Source organism: Dendrobates tinctorius, unplaced genomic scaffold (assembly GCF_039654945.1).
Source record: "Dendrobates tinctorius isolate UK_male_01 unplaced genomic scaffold, ASM3965494v1 ptg000062l, whole genome shotgun sequence".
Lineage (NCBI taxonomy): Eukaryota > Metazoa > Chordata > Amphibia > Anura > Dendrobatidae > Dendrobates > Dendrobates tinctorius.
In genome coordinates this window covers 12,314,713-12,336,410 of record NW_027361730.1, presented here as the reverse complement: position 1 = coordinate 12,336,410, position 21,698 = coordinate 12,314,713, and the positions used below count along the sequence as shown (strand labels likewise).

Here is a 21,698-nt window from a genome sequence, read left to right as displayed (position 1 = left end):
GTAAAATAGGTGAAATGAATAAAGTTTATGTATGGATAAGTTCGTGATGCCACCTGTGACATTATCTGGTCAGAAGGGGACCAGCGCTGCAGTGCAGATCCTCTGGGACAGATGGTGGGATGCAGCAGAGATGTAATACCTCTCCACAGGCAGAGCTGTAGTCCTAGGGCAGCAGTAGTAAATGTTGAGGTAGATGGTGTAGTGTTTAGGCACAGAGATGTAGCAGTGCTGAAGGGGTTGACGCAGGAAGAAGGTAATGACACAGCTAAATGCAGTTCCAATGCTTTACTCATATTTCTGGCATAGACAGGTGCCTGCTTCAGTGCTGTGTCTTCCAGGTCAGGGGCTCAGCCAACTCCCAGGCAGATGGAATACACCCTTCCAGCACTCCCTTCCTAATGTCCCTTTTCTGAACATCTCCTTACTAGCGCTAATCTGAAGTACTTGTAGTTATTAATTACACTCAAGTTCCTCTTTCTTGGTGTTACTTAGAACTCCACTCGCATGACAGGCAGCTGTAGCCTACTTCGGGGACTCCTTCCAATGATGTCCCAGCTCACACACGTTGCTGCTGTGTCATTGAGTCTTAGGTGGGAATAAATTTGTCACAACTTCTACTCCTCTGGTTTCTGCTGTAGGATCATTGTATAAGAGAAAACAGCAGGATAATGCGCCATGTCATAAAGCTCGAATCATCTCAGATTGGTTTCTTGAACATGACAATGAGTTCACTGTACTCAAATGGCCTCCTCAGTCACCAGATCTCAATCCAATAGAGCATCTTTGGGATGTGGTGGAACGGGAGATTCGCATCAGGGATGTGCAGCCGACAAATCTGCGCCAACTGTGTGATGCCATCATGTCAATATGGTCCAAAATCTCTGAGGAATGCTTCCAGCACCTTGTTGAATCTCTGCCACGAAGAATTGAGGCAGTTCTGAAGGCAAAAGGGGGTCCAACCCGTTACTAGCATGGTGTACCTAATAAAGTGGCCAGTGAGTGTATATTTATGTCACTTTGCTTGTCTTTTCCAAATATCTTTATGTGCAGCATGTGCAGGTTGATGCCCTTCTCTCACAACGGGGGGTTACGCCCACACAGCATATAAGGCTGTCATTTGTATAGACCGATCACAACTCTGTACTGTAACCTGAAGAAGAGGTGCGGTTTGTCACCTCGAAACGCGTAGTTTCTGTAGTACATATAATAAAGAACTTGAAAGATTTTTATGGATTTCTGAAGAATTCTTATCACTAAAGCAGCGCGGATGCTCAGAAGTGCTTTTCTTGGATCCTCAACTTATGCTGTAGGATCATTAGCATCCAAACAACCTTGGATACCGGCACCCGGCCTTTGGTGCATTAAACTCAGGAAAGGGCTCTGCTCTAACTCCGATCCCAGTTCTCTCCTCCTCACGTTCCGTACTTTTCTATCTTTCCTTCTGAAGAACTGATCTTTCCTTTCTCTCTTTCCTTGCCAGCAGCTCCAGCTCACAGGAGGCTGCTGCATATATGTCCTTTCACTCCATCCCTCTCTGGGGATTCTGCTCTAACTTCCTGTCAGCTTTCCTCTCTTAGTGCAATCTAAGCTCCACCCACCTCCCAGCACCCTTCATGATCCAAAGCAGCTGCCATAAAGGGTGCTCTGCTGTTCTAAGGTGTCTGTGCTGGGTGCAGGTGCTGGAGTCTGGTCAGGTGTTACCATCTCACTTGAGGAGTGGGATACTACACCTCAGGAGGAGGTGCAGCACCTCTGTGGCGACTGAACCCTCAGGGGCGCCACACAGGCGCCTATCATTATGGCTTCCCTTACGCACCATAAAAAATACAGATTAAATATGAGAATATTTCAGGAGGGTTTTGCACTTTTTATATGCAGAGATTGGACTGATAACTAGCACTTTACATTACAAAGAAAAAATAAGAGGAAATTACTTGTAAAATATAATAGGGAATTGCATTTCAAGCATTTTCCTAATGTACATTCTACATAGTTACATTGTTATATAGGTTGAAAAAACCTAGGACCATAAAGTTCAAACTATCATCAACATTATACATTTTCTGTTGCTAAATTATTTCTAAATCACAATGTCATGTTTTGTTAAAAAAGTATCAAGCCCTTCTTTAAATTCTGCTATAATGTCTGCCATTACTACTTCTTGTGATGGGGCATTCCCCAGTCTGACTGCTCTAACTGTAAAGAATCCTTTCCTTTTCAGCTTCCAGAAATGAATTTCCTCCAGGTGTAACAAATATTCCATTACCCTTTGTTAAGTCCTGGAAAGTGTTAAATCATGTGCCAGTACTATGCATTGACCACATATGTATTTATACATGTAAATGATATCTTGTAATAATGTAATAATCTAGTTTCCGCCTTTGAACTGACCCTTAATTTCTTTTTGGAATTGTGGAGCCCAAATTGGATCCCATATCCAAGATGTGGCCTTACAAAGGATTTATAGAACAGTAATAATATATTGGAATCACATGATTTTCTCTCTCTTTTTATACACTCTTAAATCTTGTATGCATTTGCAGATGCTGCTTGACATTGAGTACTGCTGCTCAGCTTACTTGTAACCAGAATACCCAAGTCCTTCTCCTGTCCTGTAATATCTAATATATTTACATTTTGGCCGGATTCAGACTTGCGAGAAACTCGGACGAGTCTCCCACGTCAATACCCGACACTGCCGCCGGCACTCGCATCAGAGCATTCAGATGCATAGAAATGGCATTGCCAGGTATTGACGTGCGAGACTCGTCCGAGTTTCTCGCAAGTCTGGCCCCCGGCCTAAATCTATATGGGTCCTCTGCACCCTGATAGTGCATTTGTCTTGAGACCTAGACAAGTAAGCATCTCTGCTTGCTTTTTGGTGTGTTTTTTTCTAGATTATTGGAGGATTTCAAAGTCCTCTTTTTGTGGTTTTGTTGTAAGAGTAGGACTCGCAAATGTGGGGACCCATGACGTGGGTTGTGAGCTTCCATATTTTGGCCAGAATATCAACTAAGACCTCACAAGTATTTATATGTAGCAGTATGATTACTCCTGTTACAGTGCATTACTCTTCATTTATTTACACCACACGGCCGATATGGGGCCTGGGAGTCATGAGGGCCCGCCTGGTGCCAGCCGCTGGCCCCCCCATGCACCGCATTCAACTGCATCGGCATCACAGATGCCGATACAGTTGAAAACAATGATGGAGGAGAGAGGGTCATGTGACACTCCCTCTCTCATCATTCCCCTCGCTGTGTGTCGGGCAGTGTAGCTGCTGAGACTGGAGCAGAGCCTAGACCAGCGCAGGGAACGAGGAGGAGGAGAGTGTTGTGTTTTTTTATTATAGTAATGAGTGAGTATTGGACAGTGGGACTGTATTACATTCTATGTGGGGAGGGCTGCATCATACTATATGAGGGGGCTACATTATATTCTATGAATGGCTGCATTATACTATATGGGGGAGCTACATCATATTCGCTGGGGGGGCTGCATTATAATATAGTACATAGTAAAGGAAAAAAAATGCTTCTGCAGGCAGATGCTGGCCACGGCACCTGCGCTGCAGCATAATCACATGTGTACCTTGCACTTAATCCCTTTTGCTGGTTTAATTTTGTAAGGAACAAAAAAAAAAAGAATTTGAAAATGGCACCTGCCATGCCTGCGCAGTAGCAGCTATCAGTGTATATAAATTTGATAGCTGCTATTGCAGAGGCGCAAGCAGTGCCATCATGGTGGAGGAGGAAAAAAAATTTACTTCTCCAAGATGGCGCCGCCTGTGCCTGCGCAGTAACTGCTCTCAGAGATCGCTGATAGCTGCTATTGCACAGGTGCGGGCGGCACCATCTTGGAGGAGGAAATCTTTTTTTCTTCTCCAGCAAGATGATGTCCCCAGTGCCTGCCCATTAGCAGTTATCAAATCTATACACAATATATGCCCTCTTAAATACAATGAAAAAATAAAGAGGGAGTTCTGCAAGCGTATAGGTGAATATTTGTGAGACATTAGAAAGGCTAGATATACACCTTTGTCCAGGCATATTACCATGCAAAACTACAAAGAAGGATGAATCTACACAGACACATCATCAGGAATGAACTGGACACGCCTGTGGGAAAACACTTCTCTGGACATGGATACTGTGTGTGTCACCTTTTTGTAGTAATAACTCTAGAATGCTTTATGCCCATAGCAGCCAATAACTCAGAGATATTCTTTGCAGCATGAGATGGTACATTGTCATACATGAAGACTAATTTTCAAACAGTCTTGTTTACTGATGAGTGTCAAGCAACCCTGGATGGTCCAGATGGATGAAGTAGTGAATGGTTGGTGGATGGCCTCCATGTCCCAACAAGACTGTGACGTCAGCAAGGGAGTGGAGGAGTCATGTGTTGGACCGGAAACATGGGGAAACAGCTGGTTGGGCCCTTTAAAGTTCCTGAAGGTGTGAAAATGACCTCTGCAAAGTATATAGTTTCTGACTGACAATTTTCTTCCATGGTATAAAAAGCAGAAACGTGCCTTCAGGAGAAAAATCATCTTCATGCATGACAATGCATCATCATCATCAAAGTCTTAAAAACAACAAGGACATTGTCATAAAGCCTGCTGATAAAGGTGGCTCCATTGTAGTACTGGATAAGAAATACTATCTGTCTGAAATCCAGAGACAACTCTCTGACGTCACGACATACAGACCCATCCCCACGAATCCTATCTACTCCATAGAGAGAAAGATAGACAATTTGATCAACTTCCACTTAAATTTGGGTACAATTGATTCTAAACTGGCAGAGTATTTGCACAAACAAAGTCCCATAACTCCAGTCATTTATATACTCCCCAAAATACATAAAAATTTGGAAAAGCCCCCCGGTAGACCCATAGTGGCATCTACCGACTCTATCCTCTCACCCCTGTCAATAACCTTGGAAAAGATCCTCACTCCACTAGTACCAAAAATTCCATCTTATCTCAAAGACACCGGTGATTTTCTGAACCACGTTAGAACCCTCCATGACATTCCTTCCTTTTGTTTATTAGCCAGCCTAGACGTCAACAGCCTATATACTAGTATAGATCACGATCTTGGCATCGAGGCTGTCAGATGGTTCCTAGATTTACAATCCTCTCTTAGCGAACCCCAGAAATTGTTCTGTACCGATACACTCAAATTGGTCCTCAACAACAACTATTTCCTCTTTGAGGACCAATTCTACCTTCAGGCACGGGGTACCGCGATGGGGGCGAATGTAGCCCCCCCGTACGCTAACATCTTCATGTGTAAATTTGAGGCTGACTTTGTCTACACACATCATCTATATAGAAAACATGCTCTTACCTGGCTCAGATACATAGACGACATCTTTTGTGTATGGACAGGTGACACCAATAGCCTCACAGATTTTGTACATGACCTCAACCAGAGTATACCGAACCTAACCTTTACCTCACATTCCAACACACAGTCTGTCAGTTTCCTTGACACCATGATCTCTAAAACTGACTCTGGCACCCTTACAAGTGACCTTTACGTCAAACCTACAGACCGTAATAGTTTACTACACTGGTCCAGTTGTCACCCAAGACACGTGAAGATAGCTCTACCTAAATCCCAACATGACAGAATTGACCGCATAGTCTCAAAACCTGATATCAGGCAAATGAGACATGACGAGATGACTGAAAAGTTTCAAACAAGAGGATACCCCAAATTTAATGCTGAACAACAAACCAGAATTACCCAACGTGACTGTGATGTAGAGAATAGGGTTAAGTTCATCAACACCTATCACCCGTTCTCTCCTCTGATCAAAAAAGCAGTCCTTGAACACTGGCCCCTACTAGAAAAGGCTTACCCGGGGATTGAAAATTTCCAAAATCCTCCTCTCATCTGCCATAAGCGGGCTCAGAACCTAAAAAACACTTTGGTTAGAGCCGATGTGGGCTCCCACTTCAAGACATTCAGGCAGAAGACATTTAGCACGGTGCGCAACGGAACCTTCCCTTGTTTGGGTTGCGCACAATGCACGAATGTTAGTAAAGGCGATTCATTCACCCATCCGAGGTCTGGCAAACGGTACAAGATCAATGGCTATTTTACCTGCAACTCAAATTTTGTCGTCTATTTAATCAAATGCCCATGCGGCCTAGGATACGTTGGGGAAACCACCCAGCATGTGAAAGACCGCATTTCCAAACATAAATCAACCATCCGGTGTGAGAACACACTTTTACCAATTCCTGCCCATTTTGTGGAAAATAGACACTCTGTAAGCCAACTGAAATTTCAGGTTATCGAACAAATCCCTGTACCCAGACGAGGGGGTAATAGAATCCAAACGCTCAAAGAGCGTGAAGCGTATTGGATATATCACCTAAATACCCTCCATCCACACGGTCTCAATAGAGAATCTGAAATGTATTATTAATCCCTTCTAAATTCCACTTCATAGTGAATTAGTTTTGTTTTTCATCAGGAGTTTAAAATCACTACCAAATAAGTTCTTTTCCTACACAACGTTTTTTGGTTTATAGGAGATATTTCTGACATAAGTGTGTTAATATGAACGCCATTTTACTCTTTGTATGTAAACCTTGCTCTAATTACCTTTCTTTGTTTTTAGGCAGGAAAAGGAAGTTTCTCTGAAACCTGATAGGCACAACCAGCACTGAAATTATCACCGTGCATGAATTCAGCACAGTCCCACCATTAAAATGGCCGCCTGTATGCATGTGACATTTCCTCACAACCCTCCCTTTTTTACTTCACTTCCTGGATGGCTCGCACCTGCTCAGTACATTCATTCTGACAATTTTGACCTCACCAAGATGGCGACTGCCAACATCACTTCCTGTCAAGTCAAAACATGTTCATTCTCTATCCCCGCCCTGCACATGCTCAGTACATTCATTCTGACATTTTTTGACCTTACCAAGATGGCGACTGCTACCATCACTTCCTGTCAAGTCAAAACATGCTCATTCTCTATCCCCGCCCTGCACATGCTCAGTACATTCATTCAGACATTTTTGACCTCGCTAAGATGGCGATGGCCCTTCCCCCCCATTCCCGCCCCTTCCCCACCCAATCAGGAAGTGCTTGACAGTATTTAACATCACTGCACTAAGCCACATGCACTTCCGGCCTCCTCCACACCTGACTAGATTTAGGACACAAGGTAATGGTGCCCTACAGTCTTCATAGACTGGGTTTCCTTTCTCCATCTCAGCTTATTGACCTGCTTTTTTGTCCTTAGGACGGGAGTCACGTGCTGACCCTACACATCGGTATGTGACCCCTAAAACTTTCTTTTATATCTTTTCTTTCTATATACCTTGCTATTCCTTAACCTATACCCTTTTTCAGTGGTTACTATAGGTACCGTTCCAGCAGCTGGATTACAAAGGCAAACCTATACCACTTATACACACACCTCAAAACCAAGGATCTAGGTATTTATACCTTATGCCTTAACATTTCCAAGAGCACCCCTTACACACTGCCTCCTTAGATGACCTCACCTTTATTCCCACTCCACTTCACTGTCCCCTAATGCCCTTTCTCAACACTACCTACACATTCATGCTTTTCAACTCCTTACACCTTCACTCTATTCCTCTTTTCAACCTCTCACATGTTCACCGTATCACACCACAATACATACTCACTGGCCTCACATCATTATAGATCCATACACACCTTCACAAAGGATGTTTGACACTGTCCCCACCTTATGTATCACCTATCACTAGATTTTTGGTTTTATAATACTTTATAAAGTTTATTTATTGATTTTTGTTCTTTTATTGTATATATTGTAGTCATATCCCTGATGAAAGCTCAAGATGTAGAGCTGAAACGTTGGATTGTAACACCACCCTTTTTTGGATTGTAACACCACCCTTTTTTTTCACAATCAATAAAATCACAACAATTAAAGACTGTCGTTGAGAAGACTTTACTTTCATGTTATTAGTGTGCCGGGGTTACTCCTATACTTTAGTCTTGTTTTTTCCCAGAGCACCTAAGTTGGGGTTTGAGCCTGTCATATCTACTTTATATTTGATCTATTTTAGACAGTTGTCTCCCCCTCTAAACCATATTTTCGCAATTTTTCATGGCCTCCTTCGGTGTCTTCTCCTTCAACGAAGAAGAAAGATCTAGTATTCTTTCTACGGTCAGAGAAACTGACAATTTCCTGAATATCCCTACCCGTGAGGTGAAATCGAGGGATTATGAAAAGGAATTGAAGAAACTTTCATCTTTTGAATTGCATGCATATACTTTAGCTCAATACACGAAGGCACAGCGGATTCCGAGGGGACTCAGGGTCTCGTTACGACCAACCCTCTTCAGTGACAATGAGGAATATTGTCAACTTTTTGAAAATATTCTAAATAAGTGCTCTATAGATTTAATGGTGTTGACCATCAAATTTCTCCAGGAGAATATACAGAAGGTGAAAGATCAGGTTGCTGCTATCGAAAATCAGTTGACTAACACCCTTTCTCCAACAGATCTCGCTAGCCTTAAGGCAAGAGCCAACAAAACTCTACAAGACTACACCAATGAACTGAAAACACGAAAAAAGAACAAGTTTCTGAGAGACCAGGACGACTATCTCAAAAACCAGGTCTATAGATGGCGGTATACCACACTTCCAGATGGTCCCCCCTACAGAAACCGATATGGCTCATCAGGTTCTTCAGGTTCGGATGGTGGTCAAGTTGGACGAGGCGGCAGAGGAGGACGCGGTGGGAAACCGCCCAAGTCTTTTTTCGACCCGCGCAAGAAACCCCCGGCACCTCCAAACACAGTTTCAGACGAGGAGGAAGAAGAAAAAACAGACGAGGACCCCCAGAGGGATACACGTCCCAATACTCGATCTCAGGTAAGAACAATCTTGTCTTCAACATCTCTACCTATTGTCTCTCACCTGCCGAGATCCGAGTTCTCCAGAGGGGCCTCTCATTCTGTCCCACTCCCTCCTTTGATCCGTTCCTCGTACACCAAGAGTTAAATCGTTTTTACCGCTCTTTGAGACTTAAGGTACATTTTGACAAAGATGGCGGAGACATAAACACCAACCAGGTACCTTTCTCCTCGGGAACCAGCACCCAAGAGACGTTTATTCTCAAAGATCTCGGACTCAAGATCCCGAGCACGTTTCAACCACCTCGCCTCTATCATCCTGTCGAGACGTATATTTCACTTGTTAATGCTTCTGTGGATAAGTATATAGATGAAATCAAACATGGTAAATACCACCTTAAGCATAACCTTAATAGAGAAGAATCATTAGCACTGAAAAGTCTTAAAAACAACAAGGACATTGTCATAAAGCCTGCTGATAAAGGTGGCTCCATTGTAGTACTGGATAAGAAATACTATCTGTCTGAAATCCAGAGACAACTCTCTGACGTCACGACATACAGACCCATCCCCACGAATCCTATCTACTCCATAGAGAGAAAGATAGACAATTTGATCAACTTCCACTTAAATTTGGGTACAATTGATTCTAAACTGGCAGAGTATTTGCACAAACAAAGTCCCATAACTCCAGTCATTTATATACTCCCCAAAATACATAAAAATTTGGAAAAGCCCCCCGGTAGACCCATAGTGGCATCTACCGACTCTATCCTCTCACCCCTGTCAATAACCTTGGAAAAGATCCTCACTCCACTAGTACCAAAAATTCCATCTTATCTCAAAGACACCGGTGATTTTCTGAACCACGTTAGAACCCTCCATGACATTCCTTCCTTTTGTTTATTAGCCAGCCTAGACGTCAACAGCCTATATACTAGTATAGATCACGATCTTGGCATCGAGGCTGTCAGATGGTTCCTAGATTTACAATCCTCTCTTAGCGAACCCCAGAAATTGTTCTGTACCGATACACTCAAATTGGTCCTCAACAACAACTATTTCCTCTTTGAGGACCAATTCTACCTCCAGGCACGGGGTACCGCGATGGGGTCGAATGTAGCCCCCCCGTACGCTAACATCTTCATGTGTAAATTTGAGGCTGACTTTGTCTACACACATCATCTATATAGAAAACATGCTCTTACCTGGCTCAGATACATAGACGACATCTTTTGTGTATGGACAGGTGACACCAATAGCCTCACAGATTTTGTACATGACCTCAACCAGAGTATACCGAACCTAACCTTTACCTCACATTCCAACACACAGTCTGTCAGTTTCCTTGACACCATGATCTCTAAAACTGACTCTGGCACCCTTACAAGTGACCTTTACGTCAAACCTACAGACCGTAATAGTCTACTACACTGGTCCAGTTGTCACCCAAGACACGTGAAGATAGCTCTACCTAAATCCCAACATGACAGAATTGACCGCATAGTCTCAAAACCTGATATCAGGCAAATGAGACATGACGAGATGACTGAAAAGTTTCAAACAAGAGGATACCCCAAATTTAATGCTGAACAACAAACCAGAATTACCCAACGTGACTGTGATGTAGAGAATAGGGTTAAGTTCATCAACACCTATCACCCGTTCTCTCCTCTGATCAAAAAAGCAGTCCTTGAACACTGGCCCCTACTAGAAAAGGCTTACCCGGGGATTGAAAATTTCCAAAATCCTCCTCTCTGCCATAAGCGGGCTCAGAACCTAAAAAACACTTTGGTTAGAGCCGACGTGGGCTCCCACTTCAAGACATTCAGGCAGAAGACATTTAGCACGGTGCGCAACGGAACCTTCCCTTGTTTGGGTTGCGCACAATGCACGAATGTTAGTAAAGGCGATTCATTCACCCATCCGAGGTCTGGCAAACGGTACAAGATCAATGGCTATTTTACCTGCAACTCAAATTTTGTCGTCTATTTAATCAAATGCCCATGCGGCCTAGGATACGTTGGGGAAACCACCCAGCATGTGAAAGACCGCATTTCCAAACATAAATCAACCATCCGGTGTGAGAACACACTTTTACCAATTCCTGCCCATTTTGTGGAAAATAGACACTCTGTAAGCCAACTGAAATTTCAGGTTATCGAACAAATCCCTGTACCCAGACGAGGGGGTAATAGAATCCAAACGCTCAAAGAGCGTGAAGCGTATTGGATATATCACCTAAATACCCTCCATCCACACGGTCTCAATAGAGAATCTGAAATGTATTATTAATCCCTTCTAAATTCCACTTCATAGTGAATTAGTTTTGTTTTTCATCAGGAGTTTAAAATCACTACCAAATAAGTTCTTTTCCTACACAACGTTTTTTGGTTTATAGGAGATATTTCTGACATAAGTGTGTTAATATGAACGCCATTTTACTCTTTGTATGTAAACCTTGCTCTAATTACCTTTCTTTGTTTTTAGGCAGGAAAAGGAAGTTTCTCTGAAACCTGATAGGCACAACCAGCACTGAAATTATCACCGTGCATGAATTCAGCACAGTCCCACCATTAAAATGGCCGCCTGTATGCATGTGACATTTCCTCACAACCCTCCCTTTTTTACTTCACTTCCTGGATGGCTCGCACCTGCTCAGTACATTCATTCTGACAATTTTGACCTCACCAAGATGGCGACTGCCAACATCACTTCCTGTCAAGTCAAAACATGTTCATTCTCTATCCCCGCCCTGCACATGCTCAGTACATTCATTCTGACATTTTTTTACCTTACCAAGATGGCGACTGCCACCATCACTTCCTGTCAAGTCAAAACATGCTCATTCTCTATCCCCGCCCTGCACATGCTCAGTACATTCATTCAGACATTTTTTACCTCGCTAAGATGGCGATGGCCCTTCCCCCCCATTCCCGCCCCTTCCCCACCCAATCAGGAAGTGCTTGACAGTATTTAACATCACTGCACTAAGCCACATGCACTTCCGGCCTCCTCCACACCTGACTAGATTTAGGACACAAGGTAATGGTGCCCTACAGTCTTCATAGACTGGGTTTCCTTTCTCCATCTCAGCTTATTGACCTGCTTTTTTGTCCTTAGGACGGGAGTCACGTGCTGACCCTACACATCGGTATGTGACCCCTAAAACTTTCTTTTATATCTTTTCTTTCTATATACCTTGCTATTCCTTAACCTATACCCTTTTTCAGTGGTTACTATAGGTACCGTTCCAGCAGCTGGATTACAAAGGCAAACCTATACCACTTATACACACACCTCAAAACCAAGGATCTAGGTATTTATACCTTATGCCTTAACATTTCCAAGAGCACCCCTTACACACTGCCTCCTTAGATGACCTCACCTTTATTCCCACTCCACTTCACTGTCCCCTAATGCCCTTTCTCAACACTACCTACACATTCATGCTTTTCAACTCCTTACACCTTCACTCTATTCCTCTTTTCAACCTCTCACATGTTCACCGTATCACACCACAATACATACTCACTGGCCTCACATCATTATAGATCCATACACACCTTCACAAAGGATGTTTGACACTGTCCCCACCTTATGTATCACCTATCACTAGATTTTTGGTTTTATAATACTTTATAAAGTTTATTTATTGATTTTTGTTCTTTTATTGTATATATTGTAGTCATATCCCTGATGAAAGCTCGAGATGTAGAGCTGAAACGTTGGATTGTAACACCACCCTTTTTTGGATTGTAACACCACCCTTTTTTTTTCACAATCAATAAAATCACAACAATTAAAGACTGTCGTTGAGAAGACTTTACTTTCATGTTATTAGTGTGCCGGGGTTACTCCTATACTTTAGTCTTGTTTTTTCCCAGAGCACCTAAGTTGGGGTTTGAGCCTGTCATATCTACTTTATATAATGCATCATCTCATGCTGCAAAGAATACCTCTGATTCATTGGCTGCTATGGGCATAAAAGGAAAAACTCATGGTGTGGCCACCATCTTCCCCTGACCTCAACCCTATAGAGAACCTTTGGAGTATCATCAAGCAAAAGATCTATGAGGGTGGGGGGCAGTTCACATCAAAACAGCAGCTCTGGGAGGCTATTCTGACTTCATGCAAAGAAATACAAGCAGAAACTCTCCAAAAACTCACAAGTTCAATGGATGCAAGAATTTTGAAGGTGATATCAAAGAAGGGTTCCTATGTTAACATGTAACTTGGCCTGTTAGGATGTTTTGGAGTTAAATCGCTTTTTTGTTCAGTGAATGTGACCTCCTAATGCTGCAAATTCCACAAATGAGCATTTTCAGTTCTTTAAAACATAATAATAATAATAAATTTTATTTCTATAGCACCGACATATTCCGCAGCACTTTACATTTCAGAGGGGATTTGTACAGACAATAGACATTACAGCATAACAATAATCACATACAGTAGATTATAACAAAATACCAAGAGGAATGAGGGCCCTGCTCGCAAGCTTACAGTCTATGAGGGAAAAAAGGAGACACGAAAGGTGGGTGGTAACAGTTGCCCTGATTGTTTGGACCAGCCATAATGTTAAGTGTGTAACAGTACAGACACAGAGGGCTGATGGATGCATAAAGCATGTGGGAACATGATGCGGGGAACCTGGTTATGGTAAAACTTTTGGCTGTGCCACACAGGGATAGATTAGGTTAATGTGTTGAGGCGATAGGCCAGTCTGAATAAATGCGTTTTCAGGGCACGCTTAAAATTGTGGGGATTGGGGACTAATCATATTGACCTGGGAAGTGCATTCCAAAGAATTGGCGCAGCACGTGTAAAGTCTTGGAGACGGGAGTGGGAGGTTCTGACTATTGAGGATGCTAACCTCAGGTCATCAGCAGAACGGAGGGTGCGGGTAGGGTGGTATACTGAAACAAGGGAGGAGATGTAAGGTGGTGCTGAGCTATGGAGGGCTTTGTGGCTGAGGGCAATAAGTTTGTACTGGATTCTGGAGTGGATGGGTAGCCAGTGTAATGACTGGCACAAGGTAGAGGCATCGGTGTAACGATTGGTGAGGAATATGATCCTGGCTGCAGCATTCAAGACAGATTGGAGAGGGGAGAGTTTGGTAAGAGGGAGACCGATTAGAAGAGAGTTACAATAGTCGAGACGAGAGTGAATAAGAGAAACAGTAAGTTTTTGCAGAGTCAAAAGTAAGAAAAGGTCGGATTCTAGAAATGTTTTTGAGGTGCAGATAACAAGAGCGAGCCAGTGATCGAATGTGGGGGGCAAAGGAAAGCTCGGAATCAAGTATGACCCCAAGACAGCGGGCCTGTTGCTGGGGAGTAATAGTGGAACCACACACAGAAATGGCAATGTCGGGTATAGGTACATTAGAAGAGGGAGGAAACACCAGGAGTTCAGTCTTTGACAGGTTCAGTTTCAGATATAGTGAGGACATGATATTAGACACAGCGTTTAGACAATCGCCGGTGTTTTCTAGAAAGGCTGGCGTGATGTCAGGAGAAGAGGCGTATAATTGGGTGTTGTCAGCATAGAGATGGTACTGGAAACCAAATCTACTGATTGTTTGACCAATAGGGGCAGTGTACAAGGAGAAGAGGAGGGGGCCTAGAACCGATCCTTGAGGAACCCCAACAGTAAGGGGAAGGTGAGAGGAGGAGGAACCGGCAAAAGATACCGTAAAGGAGCGGTCGGAGAGATAGGAGGAGAACCATGAGAGAACGGTGTCCTTGAGGCCAATGGAACGGAGCATAGTGAGGAGGAGTTGATGATCCACAGTGTCGAATGCTGCAGAGAGATCCAAGAGAATTAGCATGGAGTAATGACCATTTGATTTAACTGTTAGTAGATCATTAGAGACTTTAGTGAGGGCAGTTTCAGTAGAGTGTAAAGAGCGGAAACCAGATTGGAGAGGGTCGAGAAGAGAGTTATCAGAGAGATAGCGGATCAGACGGGAGTGGACCAGGCGTTCTAGGAGTTTAGAGATGAAGGGAAGATTAGAGACAGGTCTATAGTTAGCAGCACAGTTTTGGTCGAGGGATGGTTTTTTAAGTAGTGGATGTATGATGGCATGCTTAAATGATGAGGGAAAAATACCAGAAGAGAGAGAGAGGTTAAATATTTTAGTTATGTGAGGGGTGACAGCAGGGGAAAGGGACTGGAGCAGATGTGATGGAAATGGGTCACTGGTGCAAGTGGTTGGGCGAGAAGATGCAAGGAGCCTGCTTACTTCTTCTTCTGTGACTGGTTCAAAATCAGAGAGTGAGTTAGATGCAGTGGGGGAGGGAGGACAGTGCATGGTATGAGGTGATTGGGAGATAATTTCCTGTCGAATCTGGTCAATTTTTTCTTTGAAGTAATTGGCCAGATCGTCCGCTCGGAGCTCCGTGGTTGGGGCCTGTACTCTTGGGTTGAGTAGAGAATGAAAAGTGTCAAAGAGACGTTTAGGGTTATTGGATAGTGACGTGATGAGGGTGTTGAAAAAGGCTTGTTTGGAGAGGTGAAGGGCAGTGTTGTATGTTCTAAGCATAAACTTAAAATGGATGAAATCTTCGTGTAGATTGGATTTTCTCCACAGACGTTCGGCGCACCTGGAGCAGCGCTGCAGGAAACGTGTTTGCACAGTGTGCCAGGGTTGTCGCCGTCTGCGTTGTGGTGTTCTATTTATAGGGGGTGCAAATTCATCCAGGGCACTTTGAAGTGTTTCATTGTAATGCTTCAATGCAGAATCAGGACATGAGAGGGAGGAGATAGGGGCCAATGAAGACTGCAAGTTCTTCATAAGTTTCTGGGTGTTAATGGCCTGTATGTTTCTATAAGTCTGGACAGTGGGGGTGACCTGAGCAGCCTGGCAGTTCTTGATAGAGAATGAAAGAAGGTTGTGGTCAGAGAGCGGGAGAGGGGAGTTTGCAAAATCATCCACTGCACAAAGCCGAGAGAAGACCAAGTCGAGGGAAAACATATCAAATGTTCAGAAATTCTACTGTGCCTAATAATTTGGAACAGGGCATTTTGAGTTTTTATTCATTTTGGAGATTATACTGTTATCATTGGGAGGTTTCTTCAATAAAATTTCATGTATACTCTAACGGGTGATGACTTTTATTAGACTGACTGACATTTGCACCGACCATTTAGGAAAATCAGAGAAAAATATCATTTGCATAATAATTTGGAACAATGTGTAGTAGAATCATCCTTTTCAGCTATTGTCACCAAGTTAGAGGCATTCACCAAAGTTTCGTACTATACACTTAATGCCACTAAATCATTAGTTTTTCCTGCTTTGGTTCCGTCCATGACACTAGGATTATTGGAATGTGAATGGGTAGACAAAGGGATCCCATATTTAGACATACAGTAGTTGTTACACACTCTAAACTGCTTATAGAGAGAAACTTCTCCAACCTCCTGAAAGAGACCAAGTTAGAATCAGACAATTTTCAATCTATTCCAGTGTTATGGATAGCCAGGATCATTATTTGTAAAATGATGGTGCTCCCTAAGATTTTATGTTATTTTAGGTGTATTCCAGTCATGGTTCCTATTAGATTTCTCTCATCTCTTCAAAAATATGGCTAATCATTTTATTTGGGCTCATGAAAGACCGAGGGTGGCTTGAAAGTTGATGTATTACTCATATGATGTAGGAGGAATGGGAGTCCCTAACTTGCTTGCATACCGTAGGGCGGCAGTCCTTGTTGAGGCAAGGGACTGGTGGTTAATGGATAATGCTCATAAGTGGCTACAGATTGAAGGATTTTATGCTTGTAGGGGCTCAACCCGTCTTACACTAGAACGTGAACCGATTAAGAAAACTTCGCTTACCCCACCCCTTCCGACAATGGCGGTTACTACAGTTGTGGTCAAAAGTATTGATACCCCTGCAATTGTCAGATAATACTCAGTTTCTTCCTGAAAATGATTCCAAACACAAATTCTTTGGTATTATTATCTTCATTTAATTTGTATTAAAGGAAAAAACACAAAAGAGAATGAAGCAAAAAGCAAAACATTGATCATTTCACACAAAACTCCAAAAATGGGCCAGACAAAAGTATTGGCACCCTCAGCCTAATACTTGGTTGCACAACCTTTAGCCAAAATAACTGCGACCAACCGCTTCCGGTAACCATTAATGAGTTTCTTACAATGCTCTGCTGGAATTTTAGACCATTCTTCTTTGGCAAACTGCTCCAGGTCCCTGATATTTGAAGGGTGCCTTCTCCAAACTGCCATTTTTAGATCTCTCCACAGGTGTTCTATGGGATTCAGGTCTGGACTCATTGCTGGCCACCTTAGAAGTCTCCAGTGCTTTCTCTCAAACCATTTTCTAGTGCTTTTTGAAGTGTGTTTTGGGTCATTGTCCTGCTGGAAGACCCATGACCTCTGAGGGAGACCCAGCTTTCTCACACTGGGCCCTACATTATGCTGCAAAATTTGTTGGTAGTCTTCAGACTTCATAATGCCATGCACACGGTCAAGCAGTCCAGTGCCAGAGGCAGCAAAGCAACTTCAAAACATCAGGGAACCTCCGCCATGTTTGACTGTAGGGACCGTGTTTTTTCTTTGAAGGCCTCTTTTTTTTCTCCTGTAAACTCTATGTTGATGCCTTTGCCCAAAAAGCTTTACTTTTGTCTCATCTGACCAGAGAACATTCTTCCAAAACGTTTTGGGCTTTTTCAGGTAAGTTTTGGCAAACTCCAGCCTGGCTTTTTTATGTCTCTGGGTAAGAAGTGGGGTCTTCCTGGGTTTCCTACCATATAGTCCCTTTTCATTCAGACTCCGACGGATAGTACGGGTTGACACTGTTGTACCCTCGGACTGCAGGGCAGCTTGAACTTGTTTGGATGTTAGTCGAGGTTCTTTATCCAACATCCGCACAATCTTGCTTTGAAATCTCTTGGCAATTTTTCTTTTCCGTCCACATCTAGGGAGGTTAGCCACAGTGCCATGGGCTTTAACCCCTTCCTGACATCCGACGTACTATCCCGTCCATGGGACACGGGCCCCTATGCCCATGGACGGGATAGTACGTCTACCGCAATCAGCGGCGCCCATGTGGTGAGCGCCACTGATCAAACATGATCGCGGTGTACCGGGGGTTAAAGGTAAGCATCGGCAGGGAGGGGGCTTCCCTTCAATGTGTAGCGCTACTGCGGGGGGCTCCTTTCCTGCAGGCCCCCGAATCCAAGATGGCGACGGGGGCCTTCGAGGGCCTGCAGGAAGCTGGCTTCCTCAGTGCCTGCAAAGCGCAGGCATGAGGAAGCCTTCTGCACTGCCTGTGACAGATCGCTGATCTGTCACAGTGATCTGTGATGTGACAGATCAGTGATTTGTCACAGGACAGTGATGTCCCACCTGGGACTATTTAATAAAGTTAAAAAAAAAATAAAAAAAAAGTGTTAAAATAATTTAACAAAAATCGCCAAATAAATTAGAAAAAAAAAAAATATTCCCCCAAATAAATCCATTTTTTGGAAATAAAAAACCAAACAATAAAAGTACACATATTAGGTATTGCCGCGTCCGTAACGACCCGCCCTATAAAACTGTCCCATAAGTTAACCCCTTTAGCGAACCCCTTAAAAAATAAAAATAAAAAACGAAGCAAAAAATATTTATTATCATACCGCCAAACAAAAAGAATAAAGCGATGCAAAAATAATTATTTTTTATATAAAATAGGTTTCATTGCATAAAACCAACAAAACATAAAAAACGACCTAAATGAGGTATCGCTGTAACCATACTGACCCGAAGAATAAAACCGCTTTATCAATTTTACCGCACGCGGAACGGTGTAAACGCACCCCCCCAAAAGAAATTCATGTAACGCTGATTTTTGTTCATTCTGCGTCCCAAAAATTGGAATAAAAAGCGATCAAAAAATGTCACGTGCCCGAAAATGGTACCAATAAAAACGTCAACTCGTCCCACAAAAAATAAGACCTCACATGACTCAGTGGGTCAAAATATGGAAAAATTATAGCTCTCAATATGTGGTGATGCAAAAACTATTTTTACAATAAAAAGCGTCTTTTAGCGTGCGACAGCTGCCAAATATAAAAACTGCCATAAATAGTAAATCAAATCCCCCGTTATCACCCCCTTAGTTAGGGAAAAATAATAAAATAAAAAATGTATTTATTTCCATTTTTCCATTAGGGTTAGGGCTAGGGTTAGGGTTAGGGTAGGGTTAGGGTTAGGGTTAGGGCTAGGGTTAGTGTTAGGGTTAGGGTTAGGGCTGAGATTAGGGTTAGGGGTGTGTTGGGGTTCGGGTTGGAGTTAGAATTGGGGGGTTTCCACTGTTTGGGCACATCAGGGGCTCTCCAAATGCAACATGGCGTCTGATCTCAATTCTAGCCAATTCTGAGTTGAAAAAGTCAAATGGTGCTCCTTCCCTTCCAAGCTCTGCCGTGCGCCCAAACAATGTTTTACCCCCACATGTAGGGTATCAGCCTACTCAGGACAAATTGCAAAACTATTTTTGGGGTCCAATTTCTCCTGGGGGCAAAAATATCATTTTTGTGGAAAAAAATGATTTTTTTATTTTCACGTCCGAGCGTTATAAACTACTGTGAAGCACTTGGAGGTTAAAAGTGCTCACCACACATCTAGATAAGTTCCGTGGGGGGTCTAGTGTCCAAAATGGGGTCACTTGTGGGGAGTTTCAATAGTTTAGGTACATCAGGGGCTCTCCAAACGCACATGACACCCGCAGACCATTCCATCAAAGTCTGCATTCCAAAACGTCACTGCTTCCCTTCCGAGCCCCGACATGTGTCCATAAAGTAGTTTTCTCCCACATATGGGGTGTCAGCGTACTCATGACAAATTGGACAACAACTTTTGGGGTCCAATTTCTCCTGTTACCCTTGGGAAAATGAAAAAATTGGGGACTAATTGATCATGTTTGTGGAAAAAATACGATTTTTTTATTTTCATGCCCTGGCATTATAAACTTCTGTGAAGCCCTTGGGGGTTCAAAGTGCTCACCACACATCTAGATAAGTTCCTTAGGGGGTCTCGTTTCCAAAATGGGGTCATTTGTGGGGGTTTCCACTGTTTAGGTACATTAGGGGCTCTCCAAAGGCAACATGACACCCGCAGACCATTCCATCAAAGTCTGCATTCCAAAACGTCACTACTTTCCTTCCGAGCCCTGACGTGTGTCCATACAGTAGTTTTCTCCCACATATGGGGTGTCAGCGTACTCAGGACAAATTGGACAACCACTTTTGGGGTTCAATTTCTCCTGCTACCCTTGGGAAAATAAAAAAATTGGGGACTAATTGATCATGTTAGTGGAAAAAATATGATTTTCTTATTTTCATGCCCTGGCATTATAAACTTCTGTGAAGCCCTTGGGGGTTCAAAGTGCTCACCTCACATCTAGATAAGTTCCTTAGGGGGTCTAGTTTTCAAAATGGGGTCATTTGTGGGGGGTTTCCACTGTTTAGGTACATTAGGGGCTCTCCAAAGGCAACATGACACCCGCAGACCATTCCATCAAAGTCTGCATTCCAAAACGTCACTACTTCCCTTCCGAGCCCCGACGTGTGCCCATACAGTAGTTTTCTCCCACATATAGGTATCAGCATACTCAGGACAAATTGGACAACAACTTTTGGGGTCCAATTTCTCCTGGTACCCTTGGGAAAATAAAAAAATGGTGACTAAAAGATCATGTTTGTGGAAAAAATACGAATTTTTTATTTTCACGCCCGGGCGTTATAAACTTCTGTGAAGCACTGGGGGGTTCAAAGTGCTCACCACACATCTAGATAAGTTCCTTGGGGGGTCTAGTTTCCAAAATGGTGTCATTTGTGGGGGTTTTCCACTGTTTAGGTACATCAGGGGTTTTCCAATCGCGACATAGTGTCCGATCTCAATTCCTGCCAAAAACGTCAAATGGCGCTGCTTCCCTTCCGAGCTCTGCCATGCATCCAAATAGTGGTTTACCCCCACATGTGGGGTATCAGCGTACTCAGGACAAATTGCACAATAACTTTTTGGGTCCTGTTACCCTTGGAAAAATAAGAATTGAGGGTGAAAAGATCATTTTTGTGGAAAAAATATGATTCTTTAATTGTACGGCTTTATGTTATAAACTTCTGTGAAGCCCTTGGGGGTTCAAAGTTCTCACCACACATCTAGATAAGTTCCTTAGGGGGTCTAGTTTCCAAAATGGTGTCATTTGTGGGGGGTTTCCACTGTTTTGGTACATCAGGGGTTTTCCAATCGTGACATGATGTCCGATCTCAATTCCAGCCAAAAACGTCAAATGGTGCTGCTTCCCTTCCGAGCTCTGCCATGCGCCCAAATAGTGGTTTACCCCCACATGTGGGGTATCAGCGTACTCAGGACAAATTGCACAATAACTTTTAGGGTCCTGTTACCCTTGGCAAAATAAAAATTGGGGTGAAAAGATCATTTTTGTGGAAAAAATATGATTTTATAATTGTACCGCTGTATGTTATAAACTTCTGTAAAGCCCTTGTGGGTTCAAAGTTCTCACCACATATCTAGATAAGTTCCTTGGGGGGTCTAGTTTCCAAAATGGGGTCACTTGTAGGGGGTTTCCACTGTTTAGGTACATCAGGGACTCTCCAAACGTGACATGGCGTCCGATCTGAATTCCAGCCAATTTTGCATTGAAAAAGTCAAACGGCGCTCCTTCCCTTCTGAGCTCTGCCATGCGCCGAAACAGTGGTTACCCCCACATATCAGGTATCAGCGTACTCAGGACAAACTGCACAATAACTTTTGCAGTCCAATTTCTCCTGTTACCCT

General features: G+C 43.2%; 1 protein-coding gene across 5 annotated transcripts; it reads left to right on the top strand.

Moving 5' to 3' along the window:
- The first annotated feature begins 4,526 nt into the window (after positions 1–4,526).
- LOC141092920 (uncharacterized) lies at positions 4,527–12,702 on the top strand. 5 transcript variants are annotated; one of them, XR_012232957.1, is made up of 5 exons: positions 4,527–7,194; positions 7,273–7,303; positions 8,534–8,907; positions 11,379–11,933; positions 12,012–12,702. XR_012232957.1 is itself a non-coding variant. In XM_073579270.1 (3 exons), the coding sequence occupies exons 2-3, from the start codon at positions 8,134–8,136 to the stop codon at positions 11,406–11,408; spliced, it is 804 nt and encodes a 267-aa protein (XP_073435371.1). In that variant the 5' UTR covers positions 7,314–7,468; positions 7,838–8,133; the 3' UTR covers positions 11,409–12,702. The 5 variants fall into 5 exon arrangements, 2 of the variants coding, with proteins under 2 accessions (XP_073435371.1, XP_073435370.1); XR_012232955.1 differs by having other exon boundaries at positions 11,379–12,702; XR_012232956.1 differs by lacking the exon at positions 7,273–7,303 and having other exon boundaries at positions 11,379–12,702.
- Positions 12,703–21,698: the final 8,996 nt, after the last annotated feature.